Here is an 18,409-nt window from a genome sequence, read left to right as displayed (position 1 = left end):
TTTACTTGGCAAGTTTGAGAGTAATAGAGTTTCTAGGAGAAAATCCTTACCTTTCAAATAGTTTCAGAGTATATATTTATAAGTGGTACTTTGTTCTCCTGATTTGCAGCATAATTTATGGCTATAACTAATTTTTCCCTTCAATTATTCAAAAATTTTAAAACCTCTACTAAAATTATTTTTCTCTCTGCTGCTTTTGAGAAGAACTCAGCAGTGTCTTGCTGTCCCATATTTTTAAGTCAAGCAGAATTATTTTTGAAAGAGTACTTTTTATTAAATTGCTTTCATTATAGGCCATCCATTTACCTGCTGAAACAATGAGAATAGTGCTCGAACGCTGCTATAATGATTTGCGTCTTCTCAGTGTCTCCAGTAAAACCCTGAAAGCTGAAGGATTTTTTAGAAGTAACAAGGTATGTCATTTATTTTTTAATTACTATTTTCATTATAAGCCTGGCCTCCACAGCTGTTCAACATCTGTCTGGAACTTAATTTAAAATTCTCAACCCAATAATTACCTTCCTTTGTAGTCAGGTCAGGTCAGCCTCCTTTCTGTCCTGTGAATCAGTCCTACTGGTTCTCCTCTTCTTTGCCTTTGTTCATATGCATTCCTACCTGGAGTGTTCTTCCTCCTCCCTGTATTTTTTTGTTTTTTTGTTTTTTGTTTTCAGTCTCCAGATTAGTCCTACCTCTTTGGTGAAGCCTTCATAACCATTTCTGTCCACAGTGATTATGTCCCCTGGATTTTGTTTTTTCTTGAGCTTGTCCCATAAAGCAGTGCTTCGTGGTGAGGGTAAGAGGCATACCTGGTATAGAGAAAATTGTAATCTTGAGTTCACCCAACATTATTCCCTTTGCCTACTCATTTTTCTCTGTTGGAAATGAGAAAGTTCATGTTAGTCCTCTTCTTCTGTCTTGCTATTATGTGTTTCATCATTTATCATTTTTCATATATGTTTTTATCACTTTCTAGTCTCATTCATCTTAGTACAGTCAAGTCTTTTATCTCATTTAACTTTTTAGTATTATTTTATTAATAATATGTAAATTTTATTCACCTACACTTCTAAAACTTTTGTGTGGTGGGGGAGGGGATGTATGTGTATATGTGTGTGTGTATATGTAAAACATTAAAATCTCTAATCCCCTCCAATACTTCTTTAGGGTAAGAAGTGCCATAGGGATCTAACTTTTCTTTTTTCTTAAATGGTTAGCGTACTGGTTTCAATTTGTAACATTTACTGAATAGGATAATTATAGTGTTATCCTTTTATGCAACACCCAACATGCTATTTATAATTGCCAAATTTATGCCAAATACGAATTTCATTTAAAAAAAAGATGTATTATGGAAAATTTCAAACATAAACAAAAGTAGAGAAAATAGGGAAAATAGAGTGACCCCCTACACATCCCCATCACTCAGCTTCTACAGTGATCATCTCTTGTTTCATCTATAATTTAACCACCTACTTCCCCCAGATTATTTGATAAACTTCCCCAGGATCATTTCATCATTTCATCTATAGATAATATGAACATATATCTAAATGAAGAGAACTTTTAAAAAAATGACAATTACGTTATATACCTAAGAAATACCTTAATATCAGCCAATATCTAGTCAGTGTTCAAATTTCTCTGATCATCTTAGAAAATTTTTTTTCTGTTAATTTTCATGTGTCTTTTTTGTTTGCTTCCTTGCAGTTTATTTATTACAAAGCCAGGTCATTTGCCCATTAAATTTTTCCATGATCTGGATTTTGGTGTTATATTCACAGGGTGTCTTTACACATGTTCCTGTGTCTGTAATTCAGGCTAAACTTGGATTTCCTAAAGGTGAAAGATTTATACAATCTAAAGAAAAACCAGAGTATTAATTTCCTAAAGAGAAGGATATATAATACAACCTTCTGAAATTGGACAACCCAATAAACAAGATGTTTGTGTGTATGTGTATGTCCATGCCCTCTATCTTAATGTAGTCTTCTGGCTAGTAACAAAGACATATGAGCCTAATATTTATTTTATTCAGTCTGCAAAACAATACAGTGTCCTTCAGAAACTTTATCGTCACACGTTTTGTAACATAACTGTGTATTGTCTTGTATTAATGCAATATAACGATGATGAATGAGCATGTCACTAAAATTAATATATAATAAAACTGACTTACCATGTAGGTGTTTGTTGAAAGCTCCGAGACTTTGGATTACCAGATGGCCTTTGCAGAGTCTCATTTATGGAAACTGCTGGATCGGCATGCAAATACAATCAGATTATTTGTTTTGCTACCTGAACAATCCCCAGGATCTTATTCCAAAAGGACAGCATACCAGAAAGCTGGAGGCGATTCTGGTAATGTGGATGATGATTGTGAAAGAGTCAAAGGACCTGTAGGAAGCCTAAAGTCTGTGGAAGCTATTCTAGAAGAAAGCACTGAAAAACTCAAAAGCTTGTCACTGCAGCAACAGCAGGATGGAGATAATGGGGACAGCAGCAAAAGTACTGAGACAAGTGACTTTGAAAACATCGAATCACCTCTCAATGAGAGGGACTCTTCAGCATCAGTAGATAATAGAGAACTTGAACAGCATATTCAGACTTCTGATCCAGAAAATTTTCAGTCCGAAGAACGATCAGACTCAGATGTGAATAATGACAGGAGTACAAGTTCAGTGGACAGTGATATTCTTAGTTCCAGTCATAGCAGTGATACTTTGTGCAATGCAGACAATGCTCAGATGCCTTTGGCTAATGGACTTGACTCTCACAGTATCACAAGTAGTAGAAGAACTAAAGCAAATGAAGGGAAAAAAGAAACATGGGATACAGCTGAGGAAGACTCTGGAACTGATAGTGAATATGATGAGAGTGGCAAGAGTAGGGGAGAAATGCAGTACATGTATTTCAAAGCTGAACCCTATGCTGCAGATGAAGGTTCTGGGGAAGGACATAAATGTATGTACTTCAAAAGAAAAACGGTCCTTGTAACAGCATCAGTTTTTCTCTCAGTTTATTTAAATTTTCAGTTAAGCGTTAGGTACTTAGTTCTAAGATCATTTGTAACTTTCTGGATTATAAGATTATTGACTTTGATTTTCGATGCAGTTATAATGAACACTGTTCTTAGACCTGTGCAATAAATTAGATGGTAATTATATCAGAACTCTGAGATAAGAAGTAAAAAAAAAATAGTATTCAATATTAGGAAGGAATTATTATATAATTACTAAGTAAAAAATTAGGGAATATATTAAAAAGTAAATAATATTTTTTAAAAGCTGAGACACTTTAGAAAATTTGATATTCAATGCCCAGGAAAATGTTTTATTTCTACATGCTCTTCCCTCTCTCCATTTCCAATGCAAACAACAATTCCCTTGCTATACACCCTTAAAAAGTCCATAATTAACTGGGAAAGTCAGAGAAAGAAAAAGCACTCTTAAAATTTTTTTTGTTACTTTGAAGTAACTCCAAAGCAAGGAGTTACTAGAAATTCCAGTGCATAATCTCAGAAAGATAGAAGAGATCTGAGAGTTTGGGCATTTGGCATAAGCAGTAACAACAAAAACATTACAGCATCGTATGAGACTTAAAATAAAAGAACCTTTATAAAACCTTATACTAAGGCCAGCCAAATAATTAGCAAGACAACCAGGTTTAAGATATAAAATCTTTCTTCGAGTGTAAAAGAGAAGTAGCTGAAAATGTAAATACTTTGCATTAGTTCTAATAAAGAAAATATTAATATTACCTCCTTATACTTTTATATTTTAGTTTTCAAAATACTTATTTGTTCTCACTTAAAGCTTCTCCAAACTTCATAAAGCAAACATTAGTATCCTTATATGACAGATAAGAAAACCGAAGCTCATAGAGGATGAATGACTTGCCCAAAAGTGTATATATAACTAGTTAAGTGGGACCATTACTAGAATTGAAGGCATCTAATTGTTCCTTTGACCTTTGGAAGAGAGTACCACTCTTTATCCATCCAGTCATCCACCCATCCAAGTAACATTTTCTAAATCCATACTAGATGCCAGGCCCTATGTAACTGTTAGCAGTAGAGACGACTGAGATGCAGCCTTATGCTTCATCTCATGGGGAGGAGGTGCACAGTCACCCACTCTAAAAGTTAAGTGCTGTGATGCTTGTAGTCTCAAAATTCTATCTGCTAAAAGAAAGTAGTAGAAATTATGAAATAATGCAAGTATTTAAATTTGTGTTTTTAACTAGTTGGGTTAAATAACACTGGAATCATATGACATTCATACATATATCTTGCAAAAACTCAAGTGTGAAAATGTGGATTAGCAGAACAAAATAGAGGAAAATCGTGTTATAATAATGCTTTAAATTTCTGTGGAGCATTTACCTCATAAGGCTCACTAGCTTACATTATTTCATTAGTTCTCTTAACAGCTGTGTGAAATTGTTATTGTTAGACCATTTTCACTGATGGCAAAATTGGTCAAACAGATTAAGTAATTTGCCTGTGCAGTCACATAGCTAGTCGCTCACACTGCTAGGATGAGACTCAGATACCATAAGCCACCACCCCATAGCTGCTACCACTGTTCTTTCCTTGCCATCTTAGTAAAGGAAAAATAGTAGTAACTACTCTGCTTTTTTACCATACTCAACCCATCAAGGACATTAGAAAAATTAAAAGTAGTTCCTCTTTAGTAAAAGGTTGGAAGTTTCTTTTAATTGGTTTGTTTTAGAATGGTGTGCTGAAAATTTAACTGGGTGATAGTCTCAACCGTAGGAAGAACTCAATGGGAATACTTAGAATTATAGTTTGAAAAGTCTCATTTCCATCCTAGAACAGTTAATAAAATCTTTTAAATGGAGAATATTGGCCATATTTGTAAATTCATACTAAGCTAATTTACTAGTGTTCATTGAAATAGTAAACATGGTGAAGAAGAGAAACCATTCACTACAACTTATGTATTTGGGCTTTTAGAAGCCATAGAAAAGGTCTTGTTTGAAAAGAAAATGTGACCCTGGAAAATGCCTTCTCATGTGTAGAAAACTGGTTTGGAGATAGGGCAGTAGGGATAGCAACTAGCAACCGGGTTTTTCTTGAGTCTGTGCTAAGACTGATTCATTGCAGCTCCTCAGTCATCTGGAAGTAGGTCCCTGGGAAAACATGTGGATGATGAGTAATAATACACATTCTTCAGAGTGATAAAATGGCAAGGAAGAACAGGTAGACAATGAATTTGATATTTGAAGAATGATGCGCTGTGCACAGTATAGGCAGTTCACTCAGGCAGTGATCAAACTGTATTTAAAATGATGGTCCTTAAGATAGCAGTTATAATTCAAGAGTTGTTTCAGAGAATAATTGCAGATCATTCTCTGAGAACACTGCCCTGGTAGGACCTATTTATAGTTCGTAGGCACTTGGGTATAAACAAGAAAGCCAAGATAAATAAAGATGGTAGTGCATTTGCACTGAAATTTCTCTGTACAATTTTGGTTACCACTTAAGAAATATGTAACGGTCAGTTACAGTGCCTCACACCTGTAGTCCCTGCAGTTTGGGAGACTGTGAGAGGACTACTTGAACTCAGGAGTTAGAGACCAGCCTGAGCAACATAGTAAGGCCCCGTCTCTACAAAAAAAAAAATTTATTTAATTAGCCTGTAGTTCCAGCTACTTAGTAGGCTGAGGTGGAAGGATCACTTGAGCCCAGAGGGGAGAGGCTGCAGTGAGCTATGATCATACCACTGTACTCCAGCCTGGGCAACAGAGCAAGACCCTGTCTCAAAAAAAAAAAAAAAAAAAAAAAGGAAAAAGAATAAAAGAAGAAATACATAAGAGAAAGGACAGAAAAAGGAAAATCATAAATATATTTTAAGGTTGTTCTGTGAAGACAGACTTTTCAGTGTGAAGAGGTAAATAGGAAAAATGGTGCAATGGTAATCTCTAAAACTACAAAGTAATTATAGCCAATAAATTAACACTCTTTGCCAAAGCTATGCTAAACATTTTACATGTATTGACTCCAGAACACAACTTTGAGATTTAAATACTGTTATCTCCATTTTATAATAAAGGTAATTTAAGTACAGAAAAGTTGAGAAGTCAGAGTCACAAATCTAATATATGAAGGGGAGCCAGGAATTCATTCAGGCTAGGCCATCAAATTCCAGAACCAATTGGTCGTAATCACCATATTAAGGCTATACCAATAACCAACAAACATTTTTGTCTTCCTATGACATGACACTACTAGAGGTTAGGAAAGAAACCAAAATGGCAATAAAAGCTTGTATTTGAGTAATGCTTTAGAAAAGACTTTTACTACATTTGTCACAACAATGTTATATGTTATGATCACATGGGAAAACTGAGGCTGAGGGAGATTGGATGACCTGCCTACGGCCATTTATCGGAGTAAAGTGACAAAACTGAAATCTAGACATAGGCTTTCCATTTCTAATCAAGTAATTTTTGCATTACACCCTTCTGTTAAGAAATTTAGTACCTTGTTAGATAGCATAGACAAGCTTGTTTGCCATAAGCTGGGTTATTGATATAGAGAGAGGGGCACTCCTTAAAGCTTAAAAAGTGACATTTTAAACAAATTAAGAGAAATACTGTCTCAAAACTCAAAAGGTAGATAGTCAATAAAGGTCATCACCCTCTTCATATTTTCTTCTAATTTGTACTTGTCACATTTTCTATTAATGAGCCTATATTTTATAGCCAGGAAAACAATCAACATTAATTTATTCAAAAAGTCATGTGAGAAAAATTCAACCCAAGTGTTGCTATGACATGGGGATGTAAACCAGGAGTATTTTAAGGTCTCATCCTTTACCTTCCATGTAGCTTTAGCAGAGAAACCAGACCTAACATGGAGGGAACCTTAGAGCCAGGGAGGTCCAGTGGCCTGAGGCAGCGAGGCAGCCCTGCCTTATTAACTGAGAGTCCGGTTTCTGCTTTCTACTACAATATGAAGATCACAGTCAATGGAAGCATTCCAGATGTGTCCTCATGAGTGGCTTATAAAATTAGAGACAAAAGATTAAAATAATAAGCATTAGAGAAAAACAAAGCTCATCAAAGATAATCCTATTACAATACCAAGAGAGCTTAAATTTAAGCCGGGAAGAGGTAAGAGTTTCTGATCCATTTAAATACAGTTGCTGTTACAGCCCAAGCACTTGATAAATCAGACATCTTAGTATGCCAGTTGTGACATTTTTTCTAGTGAAAATCTGAAAATTAAATAATATTACTAACAGTTGTTGAGGCAATCATGCTGTATTTGGCACTGTGCTGAAAGCATGATAAATGAATTACCTCACTGAATTCACATTGCAACACTCAGGTGGGCACTATTATCATCTCCATTTTTCTAGTGAAGAAATGGAGGTACGGAGGCTGGTGTCCCATATAGTAAGTAAGCAGAAGAGGTGGGATTGGAACCACCAGTGCTTACACTATTACTGTATAGAGCTAGAAGTGTATATATTTTAAAAGAATTTCTAGAAGCTTGTTTTTGAGTTTGGCAACCTAAACAAACAAGCACTTAAATAGCTCAGAACATTGTAAGCTATCAGATAATACCTATCAGAAACTCTGTGTCCATGTTTTTTGTCCTTTCAGTGTGGTATATCAGCTAAAGTCTAACTGAAAAGGAATACTTTTTCCTGCATACAGTATAGTAAAAAGTAAATGATCTGTTTCATTTATACTCAGAGGTTTCTTTCACATTTTTGTTCTTTTTTTTTTTTATGCTTAGGGTTGATGGTGCATGTTGATAAAAGAATTACTCTGGCAGCTTTCAAACAACATTTAGAGCCCTTTGTTGGAGTTTTGTCCTCTCACTTCAAGGTCTTTCGAGTGTATGCCAGCAATCAGGAGTTTGAGAGCGTCCGGCTGAATGAGACACTTTCATCATTTTCTGATGACAATAAGGTTGATTAAAATAATCTTTGAGTAGTTACAGTCAATTTTAAATGATAGATTCGAGAACAGCTTTTACTACTTCCAAGTAAGGTGAAGTAGATACACTGGAAGGATTTTTTTTTTTTTAATGATTAATGGTAATTTGGGGGGTTTTTTGTTGTTACTTTTCTTCACTCATCTAACAAACATTTGTGAAATGTTAACTGTGTGTCAGTTACTATTCTAGGTGCTGGGGATTCAGAGGTAAAAGATATGTCTTTTCTCAGAGAGCCTGTAATCTGGAGAATTTTGGAAAGTTTAAAAATGGGATGAGAATGGGTTATTTATTCTGTTGAGGCAGCATGTCTAAAAAAAATGTTTTTAACTTATAGATTACAATTAGACTGGGGAGAGCACTTAAAAAAGGAGAATACAGAGTTAAAGTGTACCAGCTTTTGGTCAATGAACAAGAGGTAAGTAACACATTTAAGAACAATATAAGGTTACTTTTTACAGTTACTAAAAACATACAGTGTAGAGATTTTATTCATACTCATTTTATTTATCTGAAGCAAAGGTCAGCAAATTTTTTCTGGGCCTTGTAGTTTAGCAGGCCATACTGCCTCTGCTGCAGTTACTCACTTCTGCTATTTTAGCACAAGGAGCCATAGACAATAATAAACCGAGGTGGCTATGTCTCAACATTTTATTTACAAAAGTAGGCAACAGTGAACTTGGCCCTCAGGCCACTGTTTGTCATCCCTGTGCTCTAAAGTGTTGCTGCAAATGCTGAAATGAGACAAAATTTTCCTGCTTTTAAAAGGAAAAATTTTTTTTCTTTGTGCTTGCTTTCTGGAAACAATCGTATAATGCTACAGGTGAATAGCAGTTGAAAGTCATTTTAGTATGTAACAAGCATTTATATAGTGTCTACTGTGTGCTTTAGGTGCTTATAAATATTAATTCATTTAATCCTCATCAATTAACTAAGATACAAGCACTATTTCTTATTCTCATTCTATAGATGAAGAAAGTTAAAGTGAGGCACAGAGAAGTATTTCTTGGTCAAAGTCACTGCTTGTAAACGGTGTGGGTTAATGATCTAAACAGGCTGTGTTTTTTAAGGAATAATAAAATATTTTAGTCCCTGTGGTATACTAGCCTTACCACAAATACCCAAAAGAATAAGGCAAAGATCATATTTTCAGAAGGTTATAACATCCTACTATTACAACATTCTGTTATAACATGTTATATCATCCTATTGAACAACTAAACAAATGTGAAAACCATAAATTTATCATAAAATGCCTTTATTCATACAAGATATTTTAGCTGGCACCTGTTATTTCTCTTAATGTGACCCATTACAGTCATTTTAACTTACATATTTCATCTGAGTCTGTGGAAACTGTGTCTCTTTTGAGAATTGGTTAATGTATTTGGAGAATTAGTATACATTTCCCTCATTTTAGTCCATAAAAGTGGTTCTTTTTGCTTTCAAAATTATAACTATTATAAGAAGGAAAATACAAATGTGTTATCCTATTTAACCTTTACAATGACTCAGTGAGGAAGATACTGTTCCCAATTTACAGAACTGAGACAGAGCTTTTAAGTAAACTTGCTGAAGATAGCTGAGCTCATAAGTAGTGGAGTTGAGGTTTCAAAAAAGGGAGATCGAGTCCGAAATTCAGGCCCTTAATTGCAAATAAAATGTTTTGGTAATTTTTATTTTAATGTGTTAATATTAATGTATTTAATTAATGTGTAATTCACGCTCTGATTGTTTGTGTTTATATTTCTAGCCATGCAAGTTTCTGCTAGATGCTGTGTTTGCTAAAGGAATGACTGTACGGCAGTCAAAAGAGGAATTAATTCCTCAGCTCAGGGAGCAATGTGGTTTAGAGCTCAGTATTGACAGGTAAAGTAAAATTAATGTCATCAGTGATTTGAAGAAAGACTATGTGGTCAGATGAAATTAACTGGTATGATTTTCTAAAACTGAGAGAATTAAAATTTCCTGTACTATTCAGAATTTTAGTATGACAGATTAGTTTACAAGGACTAAACAAGGGTATTAAAATTTTGTTTGGATTTCCTATAGAGGATTCTAAATTTGAATTACTAGGAACATTTCTTTATTTCCCCAAATTTTAACAACTCATTATTTGACTTTTATATTTGAACATAGTTCATTTTTCTTTGGTGTCAGTTTAGTGTCAATCTTTAAATTGAGAGTTTCAAATTATAGTCATTTTAAATGTCTTATCACATTTGTAGGTTTCGTCTGAGGAAAAAAACATGGAAGAATCCTGGCACTGTCTTTTTGGATTATCATATTTATGAAGAAGATATTAATATTTCCAGCAATTGGGAGGTTTTCCTTGAAGTTCTTGATGGTATTTTCAATATTTTTGGGGGGAAGTATCAGTTAGAAATACTCTAGAGCCAATAGAAGCCTATAGTTTTTAATCAAATAATGAGTTACAAGGAATCTAATACACATTATAGTGTTTTGTGTTATATTAAGCATAACGATATCCTTATTGTGGGTTGATGTGATTCCTACCTACGTCTTATCCCTGGGAGTTTTATTTTCTTCCCCTGTGTCCTAGTGTAACTGCTTAAGTTGTTTGTGAAAGAATAATCGGTGTCTTTCAGCCTTCTCCTATCTTTCTCCTATCAAATGCTACCATTTGCCTTTTAAGTGTTCTTTTTTTGAATGTTGAGAATATTAATTCCCCCTTATGAGGAAATTACAAAGTTAGGTTTTTAATACATTTTAAGAAAACTCTGCTATTAATTTTTTAGCCACGTTCTTTAGTTTCTTTTTTATTATTATGGCTTATTTTGTATTGAGGACATGGTACTGATAATTTATCAGAGACTCAAGAACAATGACTGTTTGTGTCCTAAGCCAGGTAAGGCTTAAAGAATAGAAGTGTATTGTCTCACAGTCTGAGATCAGGCTGTCAACAGGGTTGGTTCCTTCTGAGTGCTGTGGGGGAGAATCTGTTCCATACTCTCTCCTAACTTCTGTGGTTTTGGGCCATCATTGGCAACCTTGGCTTGTAGATGCATCACCCCAGTCTCTGCCTTCATCTTCATATAGTGTTCTTTCTGTGGGCTTGTCTGTCTGTATTGTTTTCTCCTTTTTCATAAACCACTAGTCTATTGGATTAGGGCCCACCCTGAAGACCTTATTTTACCTTGAGTATCACTGTAAAGACCCTATTTCCAAATAAGGTCACATTCGGAGGTACTAGGGATTAGGATTTCAACATGTCTTTTTGTGGGGGGCACAGTTCAACCCATAACAGTGACCTTGAGGAGGTCCAAGTAGCAGACCTGTTTGTCGCACCTCCTGGTTTTCATTATCAACATTGGTACATTGAAAGTATTGGTTTTTGGAGGGAGGCTCTGGGAGGAAAGTTGGCTTTTAGAAGATCACATCAAGGTAAACAGCTAGTTCTATATTCTTTTTTTGCTGTTGCTTAGGAAAATTTTAATTTTCCTTTTCTTCTATAGAAAGTAAAATGTCAATTCTGGATATTTTGTTACAAGATTATACTAGTTTTTAGAGGGCTCAATAATACTAACACCTCATGTATTTCAGGCTGCTTCAGGTCTAATTCAACCATAAATTTAAATGGTTGAAATTCTGATTGACAAGTTAAGTTGGGAGGTAAGGAACAACTAGGATCCCATCTACTATGGTGTGTAGGCAAGTGCTCCAGATTGTGATTTCTTTGAGTATCTGGAGTCTTAGGGAATAATCACTGTGCCTGGGTAAGTCGGGAAGAGATCATAAATGACAAGTCACCCTTGTAAGGATTAAGTATATTAGCAGAGATGGATTCATCTGAAAATGGTAGTAGATGGTGGGTGCCTGCATCAGTATTATTTCAGTATATTTTCACATCAAGATAGTTGAGTAAGAAATGTCATGTGATTAAATCCAAGATATATTTATTGACCTGTAAATTGCCAGACACTGCTAATCCCTTGTGCTACAAAAATGAGTAAGAACCACTTATTGCCCTCCAGGTACACACAATCTGTGGAAGAAACAGAACTGCAAACCTGTCATTCTAAAATAATAGGTACTAAGGGACTGAATCAGTAGAAGTTGTTCTTGTGTACACCAGAGAGAAAAGTGACAATTGAGTTGATGCTTGAAAAGTGACATAATGTAAAAGTGACAATTTTGAAGAATCACTAAATTGGGGATTAAATGGAAAGAGAAGGATTAATAATAGCTTGAGTGAAAAAAGAGGATAGAGTGAAGTCGATTTGATTATGATTTTAGATAGGGGTAGTAGCCAATAGAGAAACGATGATTGGAGATCCAGAGAAGAGAGTAACTGGTAATGCAGCGTTCAACAGGAGTCAGGAGGGAGTGGAATTAGGAGTACTGGTTGAACAATAGTTTGAAGAAGAGAGGAATTATCTTCTGAGACTGGAGAGAAGAGAGTAAATATTTGATTCTCAAAAACTCCTTGGGATAATTGGGCTTTTTCTTGTGCCCACTTTTTAAGAGTAACACTTGAAGTAAATTTTTTTGTTTAGTCAGGCACTAAGGGAAAAGTCGAATTATGAACCTTCAGAGGAAATAGAATGATGGCCTAATCTTGCATATTCTTAGGGGTAGAGAAGATGAAGTCCATGTCACAGCTTGCAGTTTTGTCAAGACGGTGGAAGCCTTCAGAGATGAAGTTGGATCCCTTCCAGGAGGTTGTATTGGAAAGCAGTAGTGTTGACGAATTGCGAGAGAAGGTAAGTTCATTTTAAACAAAACATGTATCTTATGTTGTATATATATATCATAATATTTATACAATATATAATATATAAACAATACATTTTCCTGTGTTGCCTAAGAGAAAACCTAGGAAGCAGTACCAAACACTGATGCAGCAACCTTTCTTTTCGGTTTCTGTCACACCTGGTGGCACACTCTGGTTGTTCAGGCTCTTGATTCTTTGAAAAATTACTTTGGCTCCTGGCCATTCAGAAGTGGATCCTCACTTTCTGTTGCTTGGACCAATTTTGTCCTAAGAAGTTAGAATTAGTTAGAAGTTACTAGATTGAATTGCTGTATGTCTCAAAAAAACAAATGAAGTAGAATTGTGTAGAGAATCCAGATAAAGGTCTGTTTTGCATTTTAAGATGGAATATCTAAGGATCTCTGGGGAAAGGGTGAATTAGTCAATCCGAGGTACTAGCACAATGAGCATTTTGAAAAAGATTTATTTCCGTACTTCATACTAAACACAAAAATAAATTCTAAATATATTAAGTTTGTATATTAAAAAAGTAAATGTACTAGGTGAAAATATGTAAAATATTAAATACTAAAAATATTTTCATATTCCTGGAGAAAGATATTTGTAAGCATAATACCAGAAGCCAAAAAAAGAAACTATAGACCACATACAAACCCCTGTAATCCCAGCACTTTGGGAGGTCAAGGCAGGCAGATCACTTGAGTTCAGGAGTTCGAAACCAGCCTGGCCAACATGGTGAAACCCTGTGTCTACTAAAAACACAAAAATTAGCCAAGTGTGATGGTGCATGCCTGTAATTTTAGCTACTCAGGAGGCTGAAGCTGGAGAACTGCTTGGACCCAGGAGGTAGAGGTTGCAGTGAGCCAAGATTGCACCACTGCATTCCAGTCTGGGTGACGGAGTGAGACTCTGTCTCAAGAAAAAATAATTTATTTATTTATTTATGTATTTATTTTTGAGATGGAGTTTCACTCTTGTTGCCCTGGCTGGAATGCAATGGCGCGACCTTGGCTCACTGCAACCTCTGCCTCCTGGGTTCAAGTGATTCTCCTGGCTCAGCCTCCTGAGTAGCTGGGACTACAAGCATGTGCCACCACACCCGGCTAATTCTTTGTATTTTTAGTAGAGAGGGGGTTTCACCATGTGCAAGGATATATTCATGGAAGTAAAAAGTAGAGCTTTGTAACTGGGAAAAACTGAAAACAGTCTCAGTGTCCATCCACAGAAGATAAAATGTATATTGTTCAGTTATTGAACAGCATGTGGTCACTTTGTATCCTATTCTTCTAAGAACAGAATTATTATATAGAGATATTAATCTAATTTTACATGTTTTTGGAACATGTGGGTGTAGTTTGTGTATGCATAGAGAAAGGTCTGGAAGGAATATACTAACTTGGTGTTTCTGGGGCGTAGTATTTGCAGGGTGGCTGCTTCCATCTTTTTCTTCTAATTTTTTTATATCAAACAGTTTTTAAACTGGGCTATTTCTATTGGTGGGGTAAAAGGAAAATAACTTTTCCAGGCAAGTTTATTTTTTAAGTGAACTCAAAATGTTTTATTTTACAGCTTAGTGAAATCAGTGGGATTCCTTTGGAAGATATTGAATTTGCTAAGGTAAAGCCCTAAGAATGTTTGCATCTGTGTATTGTGCGTGATAAACACAGCTAGTGGCATGATTTAGTCATTCATTCTTTTTCTTTTTAGGGTAGAGGAACATTTCCCTGTGATATTTCTGTCCTTGATATTCATCAAGATTTAGACTGGAATCCCAAAGTTTCTACCCTGAATGTCTGGCCTCTTTATATCTGTGATGATGGTGCGGTCATATTTTATAGGTAACATTCACAATGTTTTTGTTGCTGTTAGTAATACAGTTTTGGTGTGCATACATATCTTATTTTACATAAGTATCTTTATTGTTTTTATGATATGGAGCAGCACTAATGAGTAGAAATACAGTGACAGCCAAGCATGATTATAATTTGAAGTTTTCTAGTTGCCACATTAAAAACAATAAAAAGAAACAGGTAAAATTAATTTTTAAAATATTTTAAATCCAGTATATCCAAAATATGATCATTACAAGTCATCAGTATAAAAAATCATTTATAAGATATTTTGCATTTTTGTATTGTACTGAGTCTTAGAAATATTGTATGTCTGTTATACTTCCAGCACATCTCAATATGAACCAGACATATTTCACAAGCTCAATAGCCACATGTGGCTAATGGCTGTTGTATTGGACAGCACAGATGTAGAGGAAAAAGAATACTCATTGGAGCCTCACAGATCTGGGTTCAAAACTAGCTTTCTGATTTACCTAGCTCCTCATCTATAAAATTGCAACAGTGATGTCTACTTTGCAGGATTTTATGAGAATTAGAGCTATTGCATGTAAAATAACTGGCACAGTGCCTGTTATAAATAGATGTTCAATAATGATAGCTGTTACTACTGCTCATAACATGGAAATTATTCTCTGCCATTTTTAGAAGCAAGCAGTGCGTTCCTGTGATAAACACCTTAGAAATCTGGGACATCCCAATATATAAAATAATATTACTTCACCTGTAACAGATTTCATTATCTTGCTGAGGAGCATCATAGCATTCAAGCATACATTAATAGAGGTGGCAGGCTCTACTGGCCTAATATGTGATTAATATTTTATATGTAGGGATAAAACAGAAGAATTAATGGAATTGACAGATGAGCAAAGAAATGAACTGATGAAAAAAGAAAGCAGTCGACTCCAGAAGACTGGACATCGTGTAACGTACTCACCTCGTAAAGAGAAAGCACTAAAAATATATCTGGATGGAGCACCAAATAAAGATCTGACTCAAGACTGACTCTGATAGTGTAGCATTTTCCCTGGGGGAGTTTTGGTTTTAATTAGATGGTTAACTACCACTGGGTAGTGCCATTTTGGCCGGACATGGTTGGGGTAACCCAGTGACACCAGCACTGATTGGACTGCCCTACACCAATCAGAAGCTCAGTGCCCAATGGGCCACTGTTTTGACTCGGAATCATGTTGTGCACTATAGTCAAATGTACTGTAAAGTGAAAAGGGATGTGCAAAAAAAAAAAACAAAAAAAGCAAACCTTCTATTAGAAAAGGGGACAGGGGAATGAGTAAACTACTTCTATTGTGGACAAATGTGCACATAGCCGCTAGTAAAACTAGCCTCAAACAGGATGCTCATAGCTTAATAATAAAAGCTGTGCAAAGGCCATGAATGAATGAATTTTCTGTTTATTTCACTGATACACACATTACCTCATTGACAATTCAGAAGTAAATCCAACATGTGTTGACTCTTGGAAAGCAGCAAAAACAGGAGCTGAAGAAAGGAAATTCTTAGAACCAGCCGTAACCCAGTAAGGAATTGTGAAGTTGTGTTTTTATTTTGTTTCATTTTTTGCAGAGTATTAAGAACATTATTCTGGAACATCAAAACGTTTCCCTTAGAACGCTCCCAGCAGGTGGCAGCTCAGATTGCTGCAGTGTTGTAATTATAACTGATTGTACTTAAGTTATGGATGTAGAGAATATGTTTCATTCATTTATTCAGCATGTAAATAAAATTGATCCTGTTAGTTATCATAATTGCAGTTCAACTATCTCCCATGGTTATTCTTTTCACGTATCATTCATTCTGTACATTTGTGTACATTGAGAAGTATAGCAATCTGTGTAAATGTAATCCTCAGTGAGGTTCCTTCAGTGCTAGGTCCCATAGGATTGTTGTTGCCCTTGTTAATGAGGTTTCTCTGTTCAGTGGCTTCAGTTTTTTTCTCTTTGTACATCTAGTTTTGAAGATTTACTTCAAGTTTGAATCTTCTAGAATGCTTGTAAGTCCAGTTTTAATTTTTAGAGTCAATTTGTAGTTACATGTAGTTTAACTTTTGGGAAACGTCTTAACATTGTTTTGAATAAACTTGCTAGTGAGGTTAGGTCATGGTACAGACTGATGCAGTCAACATGATTTCATTGCAGAGTTTATTAGTATCAGCAAGTTTTTGCTTTGCTAAATAAAAGTATTCAATGAACACAATTCTACATAAATTTTGAAATACCATCTAATTTATAAAAATCAGTAAAAAAAAAGGTTTTGGTAAAACTTTTTCATGCCAGATGCTGTTTACAACAATGAACATGCCAATAAAACATTTGTTCATTCTGTTGTGTTATTTTAGTCATTAAACTTCTGTGGATGAAGAATCTGGGTTAAGAATAGATTTGTCATCTTTAAATATAACATTTTGTAATGTGTATTGGATATCTCATTTCTACGATAAAGGTATATTTACCGTAAAGTTCTCATAAGAGAAATGAAAAGATGTATTATTATCTGACTTTGGGGAATCCTGTCAGTATTTCAGATCCGATTTTTACCCTTTTTTTTTATAAGAAATATAAAATTAGAAAATACTGTTAGCAAATGTGACTCTGCCATTTGAATATAATCACCGAGAATTCCATAATGTCTTAAAAGTCTCCTGGAATCCACAATGAAAAAAAAAATCTTTTCTAGGTATTTTTCTGGCCAATTTTTATTTCAAAGAAGCTATAGCATTTAGCTAAACTTGACTGAAGTAATGTTCTGAGTTTGCATTAGTGGGATCGGTGATGGTCTCAGAAGAAAATTGGAAACACTTGTGATGAACTGTCTTTCAGATCACTTAGATTTTCTGATGTAAGAGGACAGCTATTTGGTTCTAATACAGGCCTGCTTACTTGGGATACAGGATTAGTAAATGGGGTTTCTGCTTTAAAGGACTGACTTGCTATCGCACAGAAGAGGCAGATTTGTAAACAAAATGGGCTTTGGAGTTTGGTCTGATTGGGTTTGGTTTAGTATTCCTGAGCGTAAATGGTAAAATTCTTCTGATACCCACTCTTTAGACTGTGCCTTCTGCTCTGTTCTTTGTTTGTTTTATGTTTAATTGCTGCTTATAATTGCAGGTGTATTACAGATACAAATAAGAGTAAAGAAAATATATTTCATTATAGAAAAGAAAACATTAAAAGCTTCTTGCTTTTCAGTGCCTGATAGAGTGAAAACACAATGTTGCACTTTAATAATTTCAATAAAAGCTAATCTGTGTCAGCCTCCCTCTGCTTCAGAGAGTCAGGTGAGCACCCATAACCTAACAGGCAGAGCCCTAGCAATGTGGATCAAGTTCCCTGAGCCCAGGGGCAGTGGAGCCTCATGATCTTTTATCTTTTGAGGGTGAGGTAGGTCACATGCAACAAATTGTGACCCTGCTCCCCACAAGTCATGCAAAGGTTTTGAAGAGCTTTTACCATGGGGCAGATGAACTTGTGTCAACCATGCACGAGAACCAAGTACCTGCGTTTCTAAGGCGGGCACTCAAGGTGAGGGGTGCATTCTGGCCAAAGAAACAAAAGCTGTGGTCTCAGGACCATGCCTTGTGTAGCTGGTCTGTATAGGACGTGTAATGTAAGGAAGAGCAGTCATGATAGTGATAGATAAAAACTGTGTGTGAAGCAGCCCTCACACTAGAGTGTTTGGTTTATCTCTTATAATGTAAGGGAAGGTACTTTAAAATTCTTCCCAGAATTAAAGCGATGAACCCAGCCTCCAGTCAGAAAATAATCCAATGAAATAGGCATTGGTTGCCACAGTTAGTAGTTGTATTGTGATACATCTAGAGGCCAAGAGAGCAGG

General features: G+C 35.4%; 1 protein-coding gene across 4 annotated transcripts in view; it reads left to right on the top strand.

Moving 5' to 3' along the window:
• Nucleotides 1–17,721, top strand: part of USP47 (ubiquitin specific peptidase 47) — a 117,792-nt gene extending 100,071 nt beyond the window's left edge. For 3 of the 4 annotated variants that reach the window (XM_033205811.1, XM_033205809.1, XM_033205812.1), the window contains 10 exons: nucleotides 294–413; nucleotides 2,184–2,961; nucleotides 7,769–7,944; nucleotides 8,307–8,387; nucleotides 9,723–9,838; nucleotides 10,198–10,316; nucleotides 12,563–12,693; nucleotides 14,274–14,321; nucleotides 14,412–14,542; nucleotides 15,388–17,721. In XM_033205811.1, coding sequence (XP_033061702.1) covers nucleotides 294–413; nucleotides 2,184–2,961; nucleotides 7,769–7,944; nucleotides 8,307–8,387; nucleotides 9,723–9,838; nucleotides 10,198–10,316; nucleotides 12,563–12,693; nucleotides 14,274–14,321; nucleotides 14,412–14,542; nucleotides 15,388–15,562 — 1,875 coding nt within the window. In that variant the 3' untranslated portion in view covers nucleotides 15,563–17,721. The remainder of the gene's footprint in view (nucleotides 1–293; nucleotides 414–2,183; nucleotides 2,962–7,768; nucleotides 7,945–8,306; nucleotides 8,388–9,722; nucleotides 9,839–10,197; nucleotides 10,317–12,562; nucleotides 12,694–14,273; nucleotides 14,322–14,411; nucleotides 14,543–15,387) is intronic. The other variant, XM_033205810.1, reaches the window with a different exon arrangement.
• Nucleotides 17,722–18,409: the final 688 nt, after the last annotated feature.

Source organism: Trachypithecus francoisi, unplaced genomic scaffold, assembly GCF_009764315.1.
Source record: "Trachypithecus francoisi isolate TF-2019V2 unplaced genomic scaffold, Tfra_2.0 Lachesis_group8, whole genome shotgun sequence".
Classification (NCBI taxonomy): Eukaryota; Metazoa; Chordata; class Mammalia; order Primates; family Cercopithecidae; genus Trachypithecus; species Trachypithecus francoisi.
Note: the sequence above shows the minus strand (reverse complement) of the source record. Positions and strands in the feature narration are given on the sequence as shown.